The sequence below is a fragment of the Gallus gallus genome, unplaced genomic scaffold (assembly GCF_016699485.2).
Source record: "Gallus gallus isolate bGalGal1 unplaced genomic scaffold, bGalGal1.mat.broiler.GRCg7b scaffold_45, whole genome shotgun sequence".
NCBI lineage: Eukaryota > Metazoa > Chordata > Aves > Galliformes > Phasianidae > Gallus > Gallus gallus.
The window spans coordinates 202,914-227,128 of NW_024095997.1; the positions used below are offsets into that span (position 1 = coordinate 202,914).

Below are 24,215 nucleotides of genomic sequence, written 5' to 3' on the forward strand. Positions count from 1 at the left end.
GACATATGGGGGTATATGGGGGTATATGGGGATATAGGGCTGGGATGGACACCGACTGCGGCGGGACTGCGGGGGGGGACAGAGACATATGGGGGTATATGGGGATATATGGGGGTATACGGGGGTATATGGAGATATAGGGCTGGGATGGACACCGACTGCGGCGGGACTGCGGGGGGGGGACAGAGACATATGGGGGTATATGGGGATATATGGGCGTATATGGAGATATAGGGCTGGGATGGACACCGACTGCGGCGGGACTGCGGGGGGACAGAGGTATACGGACATACATGGACATACATGGAGATACATGGAGATACATGGAGATACATGGAGATACATGGAGATATATGGAGAGACATGGAGATACATGGAGATACATGGAGATATATGGAGGAGATACATGGAGATACATGGAGATACATGGAGATACATGGAGATATATGGAGGAGATACATGGAGATACATGGAGATACATGGAGATACATGGAGATATATGGAGATATATGGAGATACATGGAGATACATGGAGATATATGGAGATATATGGAGATACATGGAGAGACATGGAGATATATGGAGATATATGGAGATATATGGAGATACATGGAGATACATGGAGGAGATACATGGAGATACATGGAGATACATGGAGATACATGGAGATACATGGAGATACATGGAGATACATGGAGATACATGGAGGAGATACATGGAGATACATGGAGATATATGGAGATACATGGAGATACATGGCGATATATGGAGATATATGGAGATACATGGAGATACATGGAGATACATGGAGATACATGGAGGAGATACATGGAGATACATGGAGATATATGGAGAGACATGGAGATACATGGAGAGACATGGAGAGACATGGAGATATATGGAGATACATGGAGATACATGGAGATACATGGAGATACATGGAGATACATGGAGATACATGGAGATACATGGAGGAGATACAGGGAGATACATGGAGATATATGGAGATATATGGAGATACATGGAGATATATGGAGATACATGGAGATACATGGAGATATATGGAGGAGAGACATGGAGATATATGGAGATACATGGAGATACATGGAGATACATGGAGATATATGGAGATACATGGAGGAGATACATGGAGATACATGGAGGAGATACATGGAGATACATGGAGATATATGGAGATACATGGAGATACATGGAGATATATGGAGATACATGGAGATACATGGAGATACATGGAGATATATGGAGATACATGGAGATACATGGAGATACATGGAGATACATGGAGATACATGGAGGAGATACATGGAGATACATGGAGATATATGGAGAGACATGGAGATACATGGAGAGACATGGAGATATATGGAGATATATGGAGATACATGGAGATATATGGAGATACATGGAGATATATGGAGATACATGGAGATACATGGAGATACATGGAGATACATGGAGATACATGGAGATATATGGAGATACATGGAGATACATGGAGATACATGGAGATATATGGAGATACATGGAGATACATGGAGATACATGGAGATACATGGAGATACATGGAGGAGATACATGGAGATACATGGAGATATATGGAGAGACATGGAGATACATGGAGAGACATGGAGAGACATGGAGATATATGGAGATACATGGAGATACATGGAGATACATGGAGATACATGGAGATACATGGAGATACATGGAGATACATGGAGGAGATACAGGGAGATACATGGAGATATATGGAGATATATGGAGATACATGGAGATATATGGAGATACATGGAGATACATGGAGATATATGGAGGAGAGACATGGAGATATATGGAGATACATGGAGATACATGGAGATACATGGAGATATATGGAGATACATGGAGGAGATACATGGAGATACATGGAGGAGATACATGGAGATACATGGAGATATATGGAGATACATGGAGATACATGGAGGAGATACATGGAGATACATGGAGATATATGGAGATATATGGAGATACATGGAGATATATGGAGATACATGGAGATATATGGAGATACATGGAGATACATGGAGGAGATACATGGAGATACATGGAGATACATGGAGATACATGGAGATATATGGAGATATATGGAGATACATGGAGATATATGGAGATACATGGAGATATATGGAGATACATGGAGATACATGGAGATACATGGAGATATATGGAGATACATGGAGATACATGGAGATACATGGAGATATATGGAGATACATGGAGATACATGGAGGAGATACATGGAGATACATGGAGGAGATACATGGAGATACACGGAGATATATGGAGATACATGGAGATATATGGAGATACATGGAGATATATGGAGGAGAGACATGGAGATATATGGAGATACATGGAGATACATGGAGATACATGGAGATACATGGAGATACATGGAGATACATGGAGATACATGGAGGAGATACAGGGAGATACATGGAGATATATGGAGATATATGGAGATACATGGAGATACATGGAGATACATGGAGATACATGGAGATACATGGAGATACATGGAGGAGATACATGGAGATACATGGAGATATATGGAGATACATGGAGATACATGGAGATACATGGAGATACATGGAGGAGATACATGGAGATACATGGAGATATATGGAGAGACATGGAGATACATGGAGAGACATGGAGAGACATGGAGATATATGGAGATACATGGAGATACATGGAGATACATGGAGATACATGGAGATACATGGAGATACATGGAGATACATGGAGGAGATACAGGGAGATACATGGAGATATATGGAGATATATGGAGATACATGGAGATATATGGAGATACATGGAGATACATGGAGATATATGGAGGAGAGACATGGAGATATATGGAGATACATGGAGATACATGGAGATACATGGAGATATATGGAGATACATGGAGGAGATACATGGAGATACATGGAGGAGATACATGGAGATACATGGAGATATATGGAGATACATGGAGATACATGGAGATATATGGAGATACATGGAGATACATGGAGATACATGGAGATATATGGAGATACATGGAGATACATGGAGATACATGGAGATACATGGAGATACATGGAGGAGATACATGGAGATACATGGAGATATATGGAGAGACATGGAGATACATGGAGAGACATGGAGATATATGGAGATATATGGAGATACATGGAGATATATGGAGATACATGGAGATATATGGAGATACATGGAGATACATGGAGATACATGGAGATACATGGAGATACATGGAGATATATGGAGATACATGGAGATACATGGAGATACATGGAGATATATGGAGATACATGGAGATACATGGAGATACATGGAGATACATGGAGATACATGGAGGAGATACATGGAGATACATGGAGATATATGGAGAGACATGGAGATACATGGAGAGACATGGAGAGACATGGAGATATATGGAGATACATGGAGATACATGGAGATACATGGAGATACATGGAGATACATGGAGATACATGGAGATACATGGAGGAGATACAGGGAGATACATGGAGATATATGGAGATATATGGAGATACATGGAGATATATGGAGATACATGGAGATACATGGAGATATATGGAGGAGAGACATGGAGATATATGGAGATACATGGAGATACATGGAGATACATGGAGATATATGGAGATACATGGAGGAGATACATGGAGATACATGGAGGAGATACATGGAGATACATGGAGATATATGGAGATACATGGAGATACATGGAGGAGATACATGGAGATACATGGAGATATATGGAGATATATGGAGATACATGGAGATATATGGAGATACATGGAGATATATGGAGATACATGGAGATACATGGAGGAGATACATGGAGATACATGGAGATACATGGAGATACATGGAGATATATGGAGATATATGGAGATACATGGAGATATATGGAGATACATGGAGATATATGGAGATACATGGAGATACATGGAGATACATGGAGATATATGGAGATACATGGAGATACATGGAGATACATGGAGATATATGGAGATACATGGAGATACATGGAGGAGATACATGGAGATACATGGAGGAGATACATGGAGATACACGGAGATATATGGAGATACATGGAGATATATGGAGATACATGGAGATATATGGAGGAGAGACATGGAGATATATGGAGATACATGGAGATACATGGAGATACATGGAGATACATGGAGATATATGGAGATACATGGAGATATATGGAGATACATGGAGGAGATACATGGAGATACATGGAGGAGATACATGGAGATACATGGAGATACATGGAGATATATGGAGATACATGGAGATATATGGAGATACATGGAGATACATGGAGGAGATACATGGAGATACATGGAGATACATGGAGATACATGGAGGAGATACATGGAGATACATGGAGAGACATGGAGATATATGGAGATACATGGAGATATATGGAGATACATGGAGATATATGGAGATATATGGAGATACATGGAGATACATGGAGGAGATACATGGAGATACATGGAGATACATGGAGATACATGGAGATACATGGAGATATATGGAGATACATGGAGATACATGGAGATACATGGAGATACATGGAGATACATGGAGATATATGGAGATACATGGAGATACATGGAGATACATGGAGATACATGGAGATACATGGAGATATATGGAGATACATGGAGATACATGGAGATACATGGAGATACATGGAGGAGATACATGGAGATACATGGAGATATATGGAGATATATGGAGATATATGGAGATATATGGAGATACATGGAGATACATGGAGATACATGGAGATACATGGAGATACATGGAGATATATGGAGATACATGGAGATACATGGAGATACATGGAGATACATGGAGGAGATACATGGAGATACATGGAGATATATGGAGAGACATGGAGATACATGGAGAGACATGGAGAGACATGGAGATATATGGAGATACATGGAGATACATGGAGATACATGGAGATACATGGAGATACATGGAGAGACATGGAGATATATGGAGATACATGGAGATACATGGAGATACATGGAGATACATGGAGATACATGGAGATATATGGAGATACATGGAGATACATGGAGATACATGGAGATACATGGAGATACATGGAGATATATGGAGATACATGGAGATACATGGAGATACATGGAGATACATGGAGATACATGGAGGAGATACATGGAGATACATGGAGATATATGGAGATATATGGAGATATATGGAGATATATGGAGATACATGGAGATACATGGAGAGACATGGAGAGACATGGAGATATATGGAGATACATGGAGATACATGGAGATACATGGAGGAGATACATGGAGATACATGGAGAGACATGGAGATATATGGAGATACATGGAGATACATGGAGATACATGGAGATATATGGAGATACATGGAGATACATGGAGATACATGGAGATACATGGAGATACATGGAGATACATGGAGATACATGGAGATACATGGAGATACATGGAGATACATGGAGGAGATACAGGGAGATACATGGAGATATATGGAGATATATGGAGATACATGGAGATATATGGAGATACATGGAGATACATGGAGATATATGGAGGAGATACATGGAGATATATGGAGATACATGGAGGAGATACATGGAGATACATGGAGGAGATACATGGAGATACATGGAGATACATGGAGGAGATACAGGGAGATACATGGAGATACATGGAGATATATGGAGATACATGGAGATACATGGAGATACATGGAGATATATGGAGATACATGGAGGAGATACATGGAGATACATGGAGGAGATACATGGAGATACATGGAGATACATGGAGATATATGGAGATACATGGAGATACATGGAGATACATGGAGATATATGGAGATACATGGAGATACATGGAGGAGATACATGGAGATACACGGAGATATATGGAGATACATGGAGATATATGGAGATACATGGAGATACATGGAGATATATGGAGGAGAGACATGGAGATATATGGAGATACATGGAGATACATGGAGATACATGGAGATATATGGAGATACATGGAGGAGATACATGGAGATACATGGAGGAGATACATGGAGATACATGGAGATATATGGAGATACATGGAGATACATGGAGATATATGGAGATACATGGAGATATATGGAGATACATGGAGATACATGGAGATACATGGAGATATATGGAGATACATGGAGATACATGGAGGAGATACATGGAGATACATGGAGGAGATACATGGAGATACACGGAGATATATGGAGATACATGGAGATATATGGAGATACATGGAGATACATGGAGATATATGGAGGAGAGACATGGAGATATATGGAGATACATGGAGATACATGGAGATACATGGAGATACATGGAGATACATGGAGGAGATACATGGAGATACATGGAGGAGATACATGGAGATACATGGAGATATATGGAGATACATGGAGATACATGGAGGAGATACATGGAGATACATGGAGATACATGGAGATACATGGAGATACATGGAGATATATGGAGATACATGGCGATATATGGAGATACATGGAGATATATGGAGATACATGGAGATACATGGAGATACATGGAGATATATGGAGATACATGGAGATACATGGAGATACATGGAGATATATGGAGATACATGGAGATACATGGAGGAGATACATGGAGATATATGGAGATACATGGAGATACATGGAGATACATGGAGGAGATACATGGAGATATATGGAGATATATGGAGATACATGGAGATATATGGAGATATATGGAGATACATGGAGATACATGGAGATATATGGAGATACATGGAGATACATGGAGATACATGGAGATATATGGAGATACATGGAGATACATGGAGGAGATACATGGAGATATATGGAGATACATGGAGATACATGGAGATACATGGAGGAGATACATGGAGATACACGGAGATATATGGAGATACATGGAGATATATGGAGATATATGGAGATACATGGAGGAGATACATGGAGATACATGGAGATATATGGAGATATATGGAGATACATGGAGATACATGGAGATACATGGAGATATATGGAGATACATGGAGGAGATACATGGAGATATATGGAGATACATGGAGATACATGGAGATACATGGAGGAGATACATGGAGATATATGGAGATATATGGAGATATATGGAGATACATGGAGATACATGGAGATACATGGAGATATATGGAGATACATGGAGATATATGGAGATATATGGAGATACATGGAGGAGATACATGGAGATACATGGAGGAGATACATGGAGATACATGGAGATATATGGAGATACATGGAGATACATGGAGGAGATACATGGAGATACATGGAGATACATGGAGATACATGGAGATATATGGAGATACATGGAGATATATGGAGATACATGGAGATATATGGAGATACATGGAGATACATGGAGATACATGGAGATACATGGAGATACATGGAGATACATGGAGATATATGGAGATATATGGAGATACATGGAGATATATGGAGATACATGGAGATATATGGAGATACATGGAGATACATGGAGATACATGGAGATATATGGAGATACATGGAGATACATGGAGATACATGGAGATATATGGAGATACATGGAGATACATGGAGGAGATACATGGAGATACATGGAGGAGATACATGGAGATACACGGAGATATATGGAGATACATGGAGATATATGGAGATACATGGAGATATATGGAGGAGAGACATGGAGATATATGGAGATACATGGAGATACATGGAGATACATGGAGATACATGGAGATATATGGAGATACATGGAGATATATGGAGATACATGGAGGAGATACATGGAGATACATGGAGGAGATACATGGAGATACATGGAGATATATGGAGATACATGGAGATATATGGAGATACATGGAGATACATGGAGATACATGGAGGAGATACATGGAGATACATGGAGAGACATGGAGATATATGGAGATACATGGAGATATATGGAGATACATGGAGATATATGGAGATATATGGAGATACATGGAGATACATGGAGGAGATACATGGAGATACATGGAGATACATGGAGATACATGGAGATACATGGAGATATATGGAGATACATGGAGATACATGGAGATACATGGAGATACATGGAGATACATGGAGATATATGGAGATATATGGAGATACATGGAGATATATGGAGATATATGGAGATATATGGAGATATATGGAGATACATGGAGATACATGGAGATACAAGGAGATACATGGAGATATATGGAGATACATGGAGATATATGGAGATACATGGAGGAGATACATGGAGATACATGGAGAGACATGGAGATACATGGAGATATATGGAGATACATGGAGATACATGGAGATACATGGAGATACATGGAGATACATGGAGATATATGGAGATACATGGAGATACATGGAGATACATGGAGATACATGGAGGAGATACATGGAGATACATGGAGATATATGGAGATATATGGAGATATATGGAGATATATGGAGATACATGGAGATACATGGAGATACATGGAGATACATGGAGATATATGGAGATACATGGAGATACATGGAGATACATGGAGGAGATACATGGAGATACATGGAGATATATGGAGAGACATGGAGATACATGGAGAGACATGGAGAGACATGGAGATATATGGAGATACATGGAGATACATGGAGATACATGGAGATACATGGAGATACATGGAGAGACATGGAGATATATGGAGATACATGGAGATACATGGAGATACATGGAGATACATGGAGATACATGGAGATATATGGAGATACATGGAGATACATGGAGATACATGGAGATACATGGAGATACATGGAGATACATGGAGGAGATACATGGAGATACATGGAGATATATGGAGATATATGGAGATATATGGAGATATATGGAGATACATGGAGATACATGGAGAGACATGGAGAGACATGGAGATATATGGAGATACATGGAGATACATGGAGATACATGGAGGAGATACATGGAGATACATGGAGAGACATGGAGATATATGGAGATACATGGAGATACATGGAGATACATGGAGATATATGGAGATACATGGAGATACATGGAGATACATGGAGATACATGGAGATACATGGAGATACATGGAGATACATGGAGATACATGGAGATACATGGAGATACATGGAGGAGATACAGGGAGATACATGGAGATATATGGAGATATATGGAGATACATGGAGATATATGGAGATACATGGAGATACATGGAGATATATGGAGGAGATACATGGAGATATATGGAGATACATGGAGGAGATACATGGAGATACATGGAGGAGATACATGGAGATACATGGAGATACATGGAGATATATGGAGATACATGGAGATACATGGAGATATATGGAGATACATGGAGATACATGGAGATACATGGAGATATATGGAGATACATGGAGGAGATACATGGAGATACATGGAGGAGATACATGGAGATACATGGAGATACATGGAGATATATGGAGATACATGGAGATACATGGAGATACATGGAGATATATGGAGATACATGGAGATACATGGAGATATATGGAGATACATGGAGATACATGGAGGAGATACATGGAGATACATGGAGGAGATACATGGAGATACACGGAGATATATGGAGATACATGGAGATATATGGAGATACATGGAGATACATGGAGATATATGGAGGAGAGACATGGAGATATATGGAGATACATGGAGATACATGGAGATACATGGAGATACATGGAGATACATGGAGGAGATACATGGAGATACATGGAGGAGATACATGGAGATACATGGAGGAGATACATGGAGATACACGGAGATATATGGAGATACATGGAGATATATGGAGGAGATACATGGAGATACACGGAGATATATGGAGATACATGGAGATACATGGAGGAGATACATGGAGATACATGGAGATACATGGAGATACATGGAGATACATGGAGATATATGGAGATACATGGCGATATATGGAGATACATGGAGATATATGGAGATACATGGAGATACATGGAGATACATGGAGATATATGGAGATACATGGAGATACATGGAGATACATGGAGATATATGGAGATACATGGAGATACATGGAGGAGATACATGGAGATACATGGAGGAGATACATGGAGATACACGGAGATATATGGAGATACATGGAGATATATGGAGATATATGGAGATACATGGAGGAGATACATGGAGATACATGGAGGAGATACATGGAGATACACGGAGATATATGGAGATACATGGAGATATATGGAGATACATGGAGATACATGGAGATATATGGAGGAGAGACATGGAGATATATGGAGATACATGGAGATACATGGAGATACATGGAGATACATGGAGATACATGGAGGAGATACATGGAGATACATGGAGGAGATACATGGAGATACATGGAGGAGATACATGGAGATACACGGAGATATATGGAGATACATGGAGATACATGGAGGAGATACATGGAGATACACGGAGATATATGGAGATACATGGAGATACATGGAGGAGATACATGGAGATACATGGAGATACATGGAGATACATGGAGATACATGGAGATATATGGAGATACATGGCGATATATGGAGATACATGGAGATATATGGAGATACATGGAGATACATGGAGATACATGGAGATATATGGAGATACATGGAGATACATGGAGATACATGGAGATATATGGAGATACATGGAGATACATGGAGGAGATACATGGAGATACATGGAGGAGATACATGGAGATACACGGAGATATATGGAGATACATGGAGATATATGGAGATATATGGAGATACATGGAGGAGATACATGGAGATACATGGAGATATATGGAGATATATGGAGATACATGGAGATACATGGAGATACATGGAGATATATGGAGATACATGGAGGAGATACATGGAGATATATGGAGATACATGGAGATACATGGAGATACATGGAGGAGATACATGGAGATATATGGAGATATATGGAGATATATGGAGATACATGGAGATACATGGAGATATATGGAGATACATGGAGATATATGGAGATACATGGAGATATATGGAGATATATGGAGATATATGGAGATACATGGAGATACATGGAGATATATGGAGATACATGGAGGAGATACATGGAGATACATGGAGGAGATACATGGAGATACATGGAGATATATGGAGATACATGGAGATACATGGAGGAGATACATGGAGATACATGGAGATACATGGAGATACATGGAGATATATGGAGATACATGGAGATATATGGAGATACATGGAGATATATGGAGATACATGGAGATACATGGAGATACATGGAGATACATGGAGATACATGGAGATATATGGAGATATATGGAGATACATGGAGATATATGGAGATACATGGAGATACATGGAGGAGATACATGGAGATACACGGAGATATATGGAGATACATGGAGATATATGGAGATACATGGAGATACATGGAGATACATGGAGATATATGGAGATATATGGAGATACATGGAGGAGATACATGGAGATACATGGAGATATATGGAGATATATGGAGATATATGGAGATATATGGAGATATATGGAGATATATGGAGATACATGGAGATACATGGAGATACATGGAGATACAAGGAGATACATGGAGATATATGGAGATACATGGAGATATATGGAGATACATGGAGGAGATACATGGAGATACATGGAGAGACATGGAGATACATGGAGATACATGGAGATATATGGAGATATATGGAGATACATGGAGGAGATACATGGAGATACATGGAGGAGATACATGGAGATACACGGAGATATATGGAGATACATGGAGATATATGGAGATACATGGAGATATATGGAGGAGAGACATGGAGATATATGGAGATACATGGAGATACATGGAGATACATGGAGATATATGGAGATACATGGAGATACATGGAGGAGATACATGGAGATACATGGAGGAGATACATGGAGATACATGGAGATATATGGAGATACATGGAGATACATGGAGATATATGGAGATACATGGAGATATATGGAGATACATGGAGATATATGGAGATACATGGAGATACATGGAGATACATGGAGATATATGGAGATACATGGAGATACATGGAGGAGATACATGGAGATACATGGAGGAGATACATGGAGATACACGGAGATATATGGAGATACATGGAGATATATGGAGATACATGGAGATACATGGAGATATATGGAGGAGAGACATGGAGATATATGGAGATACATGGAGATACATGGAGATACATGGAGATATATGGAGATACATGGAGGAGATACATGGAGATACATGGAGGAGATACATGGAGATACATGGAGATATATGGAGATACATGGAGATACATGGAGGAGATACATGGAGATACATGGAGATACATGGAGATACATGGAGATATATGGAGATACATGGAGATACATGGAGGAGATACATGGAGATACATGGAGATACATGGAGATACATGGAGATATATGGAGGAGATACATGGAGATATATGGAGATACATGGAGATACACGGAGATATATGGAGATACATGGAGATATATGGAGATACATGGAGATATATGGAGATACATGGAGATACATGGAGATACATGGAGATACATGGAGGAGATACATGGAGATACATGGAGATACATGGAGATACATGGAGATATATGGAGGAGATACATGGAGATACATGGAGATATATGGAGATATATGGAGATACATGGAGATACATGGAGATACATGGAGATATATGGAGATACATGGAGATACATGGAGATATATGGAGATACATGGAGATACATGGAGATACATGGAGATACATGGAGATATATGGAGATATATGGAGATACATGGAGATATATGGAGATACATGGAGATATATGGAGATACATGGAGATACATGGAGATACATGGAGATACATGGAGGAGATACATGGAGATACATGGAGATACATGGAGATACATGGAGATATATGGAGGAGATACATGGAGATACATGGAGATATATGGAGATATATGGAGATACATGGAGATACATGGAGATACATGGAGATATATGGAGATACATGGAGGAGATACATGGAGATATATGGAGATACATGGAGATACATGGAGATACATGGAGATACATGGAGATACATGGAGATATATGGAGATACATGGAGATATATGGAGATACATGGAGATACATGGAGATACATGGAGATACATGGAGATACATGGAGATACATGGAGGAGATACATGGAGATATATGGAGATACATGGAGATACATGGAGGAGATACATGGAGATACATGGAGGAGATACATGGAGATACATGGAGATATATGGAGATACATGGAGATACATGGAGATATATGGAGATACATGGAGATATATGGAGATACATGGAGATATATGGAGATACATGGAGATACATGGAGATACATGGAGATATATGGAGATACATGGAGATACATGGAGGAGATACATGGAGATACATGGAGGAGATACATGGAGATACATGGAGATACATGGAGATACATGGAGATATATGGAGATATATGGAGATACATGGAGATATATGGAGGAGAGACATGGAGATATATGGAGATACATGGAGATACATGGAGATACATGGAGATATATGGAGATACATGGAGGAGATACATGGAGATACATGGAGGAGATACATGGAGATACATGGAGATATATGGAGATACATGGAGATACATGGAGGAGATACATGGAGATACATGGAGATACATGGAGATACATGGAGATATATGGAGATACATGGAGATACATGGAGGAGATACATGGAGATACATGGAGATACATGGAGATACATGGAGATATATGGAGGAGATACATGGAGATATATGGAGATACATGGAGATACACGGAGATATATGGAGATACATGGAGATATATGGAGATACATGGAGATATATGGAGATACATGGAGATATATGGAGATACATGGAGATACATGGAGATACATGGAGGAGATACATGGAGATACATGGAGATACATGGAGATACATGGAGATATATGGAGGAGATACATGGAGATACATGGAGATATATGGAGATATATGGAGATACATGGAGATACATGGAGATACATGGAGATATATGGAGATACATGGAGGAGATACATGGAGATATATGGAGATACATGGAGATACATGGAGATACATGGAGATACATGGAGATATATGGAGATATATGGAGATACATGGAGATATATGGAGATACATGGAGATATATGGAGATACATGGAGATACATGGAGATACATGGAGATACATGGAGGAGATACATGGAGATACATGGAGATACATGGAGATATATGGAGATACATGGAGGAGATACATGGAGATATATGGAGATACATGGAGATACATGGAGATACATGGAGATACATGGAGATACATGGAGATATATGGAGATACATGGAGATATATGGAGATACATGGAGATACATGGAGATACATGGAGATACATGGAGATACATGGAGATACATGGAGGAGATACATGGAGATATATGGAGATACATGGAGATACATGGAGGAGATACATGGAGATACATGGAGGAGATACATGGAGATACATGGAGATATATGGAGATACATGGAGATACATGGAGATATATGGAGATACATGGAGATATATGGAGATACATGGAGATACATGGAGATATATGGAGATACATGGAGATATATGGAGATACATGGAGATATATGGAGATACATGGAGATACATGGAGATACATGGAGATATATGGAGATACATGGAGATACATGGAGATACATGGAGATATATGGAGATACATGGAGGAGATACATGGAGATACATGGAGGAGATACATGGAGATACATGGAGATATATGGAGATACATGGAGATACATGGAGGAGATACATGGAGATACATGGAGATACATGGAGATACATGGAGATACATGGAGATATATGGAGATACATGGAGATACATGGAGATACATGGAGATATATGGAGATACATGGAGATACATGGAGATACATGGAGATACATGGAGATACATGGAGATACATGGAGATACATGGAGGAGATACATGGAGATACATGGAGATACATGGAGATATATGGAGATACATGGAGATACATGGAGGAGATACATGGAGATACATGGAGGAGATACATGGAGATACACGGAGATATATGGAGATACATGGAGATATATGGAGATACATGGAGATACATGGAGATATATGGAGATATATGGAGATACATGGAGGAGATACATGGAGATACATGGAGATATATGGAGATATATGGAGATACATGGAGATACATGGAGATACATGGAGATATATGGAGATACATGGAGGAGATACATGGAGATATATGGAGATACATGGAGATACATGGAGATACATGGAGATACATGGAGATATATGGAGATATATGGAGATACATGGAGATATATGGAGATACATGGAGATATATGGAGATACATGGAGATACATGGAGATACATGGAGATATATGGAGATACATGGAGATACATGGAGATACATGGAGATACATGGAGATACATGGAGATACATGGAGGAGATACATGGAGATACATGGAGGAGATACATGGAGATACACGGAGATATATGGAGATACATGGAGATATATGGAGATACATGGAGATACATGGAGATATATGGAGGAGAGACATGGAGATATATGGAGATACATGGAGATACATGGAGATACATGGAGATATATGGAGATACATGGAGGAGATACATGGAGATACATGGAGGAGATACATGGAGATACATGGAGATATATGGAGATACATGGAGATACATGGAGGAGATACATGGAGATACATGGAGATACATGGAGATACATGGAGATATATGGAGATACATGGAGATATATGGAGATACATGGAGGAGATACATGGAGATACATGGAGGAGATACATGGAGATACATGGAGATATATGGAGATACATGGAGATACATGGAGGAGATACATGGAGATACATGGAGATACATGGAGGAGATACATGGAGATACATGGAGATATATGGAGATACATGGAGATATATGGAGATACATGGAGATATATGGAGATACATGGAGGAGATACATGGAGATACATGGAGATATATGGAGATATATGGAGATACATGGAGATACATGGAGATACATGGAGATATATGGAGATATATGGAGATATATGGAGATATATGGAGATACATGGAGATACATGGAGGAGATACATGGAGATACATGGAGATACATGGAGATATATGGAGATACATGGAGATATATGGAGATACATGGAGGAGATACATGGAGATACATGGAGAGACATGGAGATACATGGAGATACATGGAGATATATGGAGTTATATGGAGATACATGGAGATACATGGAGATACATGGAGGAGATACATGGAGATACATGGAGATACATGGAGATATATGGAGGAGATACATGGAGATACATGGAGATACATGGAGGAGATACATGGAGATACATGGAGATACATGGAGATACATGGAGATACATGGAGATACATGGAGATATATGGAGGAGATACATGGAGATACATGGAGATACATGGAGATACATGGAGATACATGGAGATACATGGAGATATATGGAGGAGATACATGGAGATACATGGAGATACATGGAGATATATGGAGATACATGGAGATACATGGAGATACATGGAGATACATGGAGATACATGGAGATACATGGAGATACATGGAGATACATGGAGATATATGGAGATACATGGAGATATATGGAGATACATGGAGATACATGGAGATATATGGAGATATATGGAGGAGATATATGGAGATACATGGAGATACATGGAGATACATGGAGATACATGGAGATGTATCCATGCACCCCATAGCAACCCATAGAGACCCATAGCGACCCATAGCGACCCACAGAGACAGACACAGAGCACCCCATAGAGCCCCATAGCGACCCATAGCGACCCATAGCGACCCACAGAGACGGAGAAAGACACAGAGAACCCCATAGCAACCCATAGAGCCCCATAGAGACCTATAGAGACCCATAGAGACCCATAGGGACCCATAGGGACCCACAGAGACAGAGAAAGACACAGAGCACCCCATAGAGCCCCATAGAGCCCCATAGCGACCCACAGAGACAGAGAAAGACACAGAGCACCCCATAGCAACCCATAGAGACCCATAGCGACCCATAGCGACCCATAGTGACCCACAGAGACAGACACAGAGCACCCCATAGAGCCCCATAGCGACCCATAGCGACCCATAGCGACCCACAGAGACAGAGAAAGACACAGAGAACCCCATAGCAACCCATAGAGCCCCATAGAGACCTATAGAGACCCATAGGGACCCATAGGGACCCATAGGGACCCACAGGGACAGAGAAAGACACAGAGCACCCCATACAGCCCCATAGAGCCCTATAGCGACCCACAGAGACAGAGAAAGACACAGAGCACCCCATAGCAACCCATAGAGACCCATAGCGACCCATAGCGACCCATAGCGACCCACAGAGACAGAGAAAGACACAGAGAACCCCATAGCAACCCATAGAGCCCCATAGAGACCTATAGAGACCCATAGGGACCCATAGGGACCCATAGGGACCCACAGAGACAGAGAAAGACACAGAGCACCCCATAGAGCCCCATAGAGCCCCATAGCGACCCACAGAGACAGAGAAAGACACAGAGCACCCCATAGCAACCCATAGAGACCCATAGCGACCCATAGCGACCCACAGAGACAGAGAAAGACACAGAGCACCCCATAGCAACCCATAGAGCCCCATAGCAACCCATAGAGCCCCATAGGGACCCACAGAGACACATAGGAAGCCATAACAACACATGGGGGTCCATACAGCCCCATAGGGACCCATAGCAACAGAGAAAGACACAGAGCACCCCATAGCAATCTATCGAGCCCCATAGATACCCATAGGGACCCATAGTAACCCATAGTGACCCATAGGGACCCACAGAGCCCCACAGAGACACATAGAAAGCCATAGCAACACATGGGGGCCCATAGAGCCCCATAGTGACAGAGAAAGACACAGAGCACCCCATAGCAACCCATAGAGCCCCATAGATACCCATTGAGCCCCATAGTAACCCATAGAGCCCCATAGATACCCATTGAGCCCCATAGTAACCCATAGAGCCCCATAGCGACCCATAGAGCCCCATAGCGACCCACAGGGACAGAGAAAGGCACAGAGCACCCCATAGCAACCCATAGAGCCCCATAGGTACCCACTGAGATCCATACAACCCCATAGGGACCCAGAGGGACCGATAGGGACCCATAGAACCCCACAAAGACCCACAGAGACCCATAAGGGCCCATAGGGACCCACAGAGATCCACAGAGACCCATAGAGACCCACAGAGACCCATAGAGCACTATAGAGTACCATAGGGACCCACAGAGACCCACGGGGCCCAATAGAGACACATAGAGCACCATAGAGCCCCATAGAGCCCCATAGGGACCCGCAGGGACCCATAGAGTTACATAGAGACACATAGAGACCCATAGGGACGCACAGCACTCCATAGCGCCCCATAGCGCCCCATGAGGACCCATAGCGCCCCATAGCGCCCCATAGCGACACATAGAGACAGATAGAGACACATAGCGCCCCATAGCGACACATAGAGACACATAGAGACACATAGCAGCACATAGCCCAGATGGAAACAGACACCACATCCACCCCATACCCACCCCATACCCACCCCATAACCCCTCCCTGACCCCATAACGACCCCATACCCACCCTATACCCACCCCATAGCCTCTCCCTGACCCCATACCCACCCCATAACCCCTCCCTGACTCCATAACGACCCCATACTCACCCTATACCCACCCCATAGCCTCTCCCTGACCCCATACCCACCCCATACCCACCCCACAACCCCTCCCTGACCCCATACCCACCCCATAACCCCTCCCTGACCCTATAACCACCCCATAACCACCCCATAATGACCCCATAACCCCTCCCTGACCCCATACCCACCCCATACCCACCCCATAACCCCTCCCTGACCCCATACTCACCCCATACCCACCCCATAGCCCCTCCCTGACCCCATACTCACCCCATACCCACCCCATACCCACCCCATAACCCCTCCCTGACCCCATACCCACCCCATACCCACCCCATACCCACCCCGTAGCCCCTCCCTGACCCCATACCCACCCCATAACCCCTCCCTGACTCCATAACGACCCCATACCCACCCTATACCCACCCCACAACCCCTCCCTGACCTCATACCCACCCCATACCCACCCCACAACCCCTCCCTGACCCCATACCCACCCCATACCCACCCCACAACCCCTCCCTGACCCCATACTCACCCCATACCCACCCCATAGCCCCTCCCTGACCCCATACCCACCCCATACCCACCCCACAACCCCTCCCTGACCCCATAACCACCCCATACCCACCCCATAGCCCCTCCCTGACCCCATACCCACCCCATAACCCCTCCCTGACCTCATACCCACCCCATACCCACCCCACAACCCCTCCCTGACCCCATACCCACCCCATACCCACCCCACAACCCCTCCCTGACCCCATACTCACCCCATACCCACCCCACAACCCCTCCCTGACCCCATACTCACCCCATACCCACCCCATACCCACCCCATAGCCCCTCCCTGACCCCATACCCACCCCATACCCACCCCACAACCCCTCCCTGACCCCATACCCACCCTATACCCACCCCATAGCCCCTCCTTGATTTCATCCCCACCCCATACCCACCCCACAACCCCTCCCTGACACTACAACCACCCCATAACCACCCCATAATGACCCCATAACCCCTCCCTGACCCCATAACCACCCCATATCCCCTCCCTGACCCCATACTCACCCCATACCCACCCCATACCCACCCCATAGCCCCTCCCTGACCCCATACTCACCCCATACCCACCCCATAACCCCTCCCTGACCCCATACCCACCCCATACCCACCCCATAGCCCCTCCCTGACCCCATACTCACCCCATACCCACCCCATAACCCCTCCCTGACCCCATACCCACCCCATAACCACCCCATACCCACCCCGTAGCCCCTCCCTGACCCCATACCCACCCCATAGCCCCTCCCTGACCCCATACCCACCCCATACCCACCCCACAACTCCTCCCTGACCCCATACCCACCCCATAACCCCTCCCTGACCCTACAACCACCCCATAACCACCCCATAATGACCCCATAACCCCTCCCTGACCCCATACCCACCCCATACCCACCCCACAACCCCTCCCTGACCCCATACCCACCCCATAACCCCTCCCTGACCCCATACCCACCCCATAACCACCCCGTAGCCCCTCTCTGACCCCATACCCACCCCATATCTTCTCCCTGACCCCATACCCACCCCATACCCACCCCATACCCACCCCACAACCCCTCCCTGACCCCATAACGACCCCATAACCCCCCCCCAACTCACAGAGGACGCTGAGCCGTGTATGGGCGGAAGGCCCCCCCCGCTGCCCCCCCACCTCGCAGCGGTATACGGCCCCGTTGTCATTTGGGGTCACCACGATCTGCAGCTCCCGCGAGACCACCGCACCCCCAGACTGCGGGGTGCCGTCCTTAACGGGGCGGCCGTCCTGGGGGGGGGCGCGGAGGGGGGGGGTCAGGATGGGGGGCACTTGGGGGGTACTTTGGGGGTATTTGGGGGTACTTGGGGGGGCATTGGAGGGCATTGGGGGGGTTGGGGGGGTGTAATGGGGTGTAATGGGGGGTTATGGGGGGGAATTGGGGGTTATGGGGTGTAATGGGGGGTTATGGGGGGTATTGAGGGGTTATGGGGTGTAATGGGGGGTTATGGGGGGGTATTGGGGGGTTATGGGGTGTAATGGGGGGTTATGGGGGGGTTGGGAGGTATTGGGGGGTATTATGGGGGCATTGGGGGGTATTGGGGGGTATTATGAGGGCATTGGGGGTATTGGGGGGTTTGGGGGGGATTGGGGGTACTTTGGGGGGCATTGGAGGGCATTGGGGGGGTTGGGGGGGTGTAATGGGGAGTTATGGGGGGGTATTGGGAGGTTATGGGGTGTAATGGGGGGTTATGGGGGGGTATTGAGGGGTTATGGGGTGTAATGGGGGGTTATGGGGGGGTATTGGGGGGTTATGGAGTGTAATGGGGGGGTATTGAGGGGTTATGGGGTGTAATGGGGGGTTATGGGGGGGTATTGGGGGGTTATGGGGTGTAATGGGGGGTTATGGGGGGGTTGGGAGGTATTGGGGGTATTATGGGGGCATTGGGGGGGCATTGGGGGGACATTGGGAGGTATTGGGGGGCTATGGGGGGGTTGGGAGGTATTTGGGGGTATTGGGGGGTTGGGAGGTATTGGGGGGCTATGGGGGGTATTGGGGAGCTATGGGGGGTACTGGGGGGCTACGGGGGTTATTGGGGGGTTATGGGGGGGTTGGGAGGTATTGGGGGGTATTGGGGGGTATTATGAGGGGATTGGGGGGGATTGGGGGAGATTGGGGCTACTTTGGGGGGCATTGGAGGGGGGTTGGGGGGTGTAATGGGGGGTTATGGGGGAGTATTGGGGGGTTATGGGGGGGTTGGGAGGTATTGAGGGGTATTATGGGGGCATTGGGGGGTATTGGGGGGTATTATGAGGGCATTGGGGGGGATTGGGGCTACTTTGGGGGGCATTGGAGGGCATTGGAGGGGGGTTGGGGGGTGTAATGGGGGTATTGGGGGGTATTGGGGGTTATGGGGTGTAATGGGGGGGTATTGGGGGGTTGGGAGGTATTGGGGGGTATTATGGGGGCATTGGGGGGGATTGGGGGGTATTACGAGGGCATTGGGGGGGATTGGGGGGGAATTGGGGGGCTATGGGGGTTATTGGGGGGCTATGGGGGGGTGGGAGGTATTGGGGGGTATTATGAGGGCATTGTGGGGGCATTGGGGGGATTAGGGGGGCATTGGGGGGATTGGGGGGGATTGGGATTCTATAGGGCTCCCATTGGGGTTTCGTTGGGGTTTCATTGGGGTTCTATAGGGGTCCCATTGGGGTCCCACTCCGGTTCTATAGGGGTCCCATTGGGGTTCTATTGGGGTTCCATTGGGGTCCCATTGGGGTTCTATATGGGTGCCATTGGGGTTCTATTGGGGTCCCATTGGGGTTCTGTATGGGTGCCATTGGGGTCCCATTGGGGTCCCATTGGGGTTCCACTGGGGTGCCATATGGGTGCCATTGGGGTTCTATAGGGGTCCCTTTGGGGTTTCATTGGGGTTCCATTGGGGTTCTATAGGGGTCCCTTTGGGGGGGTCCCTTTGGGGGGTCTCATTGTGGGGTCCTATTGGGAGGGTCCCATGGGGGGTCCCATATGGGGTCCATCTGGGGGGGTCTCATTGAGGTCCCATTGTGGGGTCCCATTGTGGGGTCCCATTGGGGGATCCAATCAGGGGTCCTTTTGGGGTCCCATCGGGGTTCCATGGGAGGTCCCACAAGGGGGTCCAATCGGGGGTCCCACAGGGGGGACCCTTTGGGGGGTCTCATTGTGGGGTCCCATTGGGGGGGTTCCATAGGGGTCCCACAGGGGTCCCTTTGGGGCGGGTCTCATTGGTGTCCCAAAGGAGTCCCATTGGGGGTCCCACAGGGGGGTCACATTGGGGTCCCATTGTGGGATCCAATCAGGGGTCCTTTTGGGGTCCCATCGGGGTTCCATGGGAGGTCCCACAGGGGGGTCCCATTGGGGGGGGTCCAATTGGGGGTACCAAAGGGACGTCCCTTTGGGGGGTCTCATTGTGGGGTTCCCATATGGGGTCCCATAGGGGGGTCTCATTGGGGGGTCCCACAAGGGGGTCCCATTGGGGGTCTCACAGGGGGGTTCCATAGGGGTCCCACCGGGGGGTCCCACGGGGGAGTCTCATTGTGGGGTTCCCATGGGGGGAGTCCCATAGGGGTTCCATGGGAGGTCCCATGGGGGGTCCCATTGGGGGATCCAATTAGGGGTCCTTTTGGGGTCCCGTAGGGGTTCCATGGGAGGTCCCACAAGGGGGTCCAATCGGGGGTCCCACAGGGGGGTCCCTTTGGGGGGGTCTCATTGTGGGGTTCCCATTGTGGGGTTCCCATGGGGGGGTCCCATGGGGGGGTTCCATATGGGGACCCTTTGGGGGGTCTCATTGTGGGGTTCCCATTGTGGGGTTCCCATGGGGGGGTCCCATGGGGGGGTTCCATATGGGGTCCCTTTGGGGGGTCCCACAGGGGGTTCCCATTGGGGGGTTCCCGTGGGGGGGTCCCATGGGGGGTCGGTTCTCACCCTGGTCCAGACGAGGCGGGGCGCGGGGTGCCCCCCCCGGGCGTGGCACAGCAGCCGGACGCGGGCGCCCACCCGGAAGGTGGCGTTGGGGGGGGGACCCTCGAGCCACACCTCCTGCGGGGGGTCTGCCGAAAGGGGCGGGGCTTCGTTCGGGACACGCCCCCCTCCTTAGGCCAGGCCACGCCCACTTCTTACGAGGCCACGCCCCCTCCCGGTCCGTCCCATTGCCCCCCACTATCCCCTCCCAGTGCCCCCACAGCCCCTCCCAGTCCCTCCCAATGCCCCCGTATCCCCTCCCAGTCCATCCCAGTCCCTCCCAGTGACCCCCCATCCCTTCCCCTCCCCTCCCAGCCCCACCCAATCCCTCCCAGTGCACCCCATACCCCCTCCCAGTATCCCCATACCCCCTCCCAGTCCCTCCCAGTCCCCCCATATCTGCTCCCAGTCCCCCCCAGTGCCCCCACATCCCCTCCCATTCCCTCCCAGTCCCTCCCAGTCCCCCGATATCCCCTCCCATCCCCTCCCGGTCCCCCCACATCCCCTCCCAT

The 24,215-nt window shown here is 45.5% G+C and overlaps 1 protein-coding gene across 1 annotated transcript in view; it reads right to left on the bottom strand.

Moving 5' to 3' along the window:
* The window catches only part of LOC107050563 (neuroligin-2-like), a 50,746-nt gene that overhangs the window by 923 nt on the left and 25,608 nt on the right, over positions 1 to 24,215 (bottom strand). Inside the window, exons 12-13 of the mRNA XM_040657137.2 lie at positions 23,668 to 23,792; positions 20,831 to 20,993 (exon numbers count right to left, since the gene is read on the bottom strand). Coding sequence (XP_040513071.2) covers positions 20,831 to 20,993; positions 23,668 to 23,792 — 288 coding nt within the window. The remainder of the gene's footprint in view (positions 1 to 20,830; positions 20,994 to 23,667; positions 23,793 to 24,215) is intronic.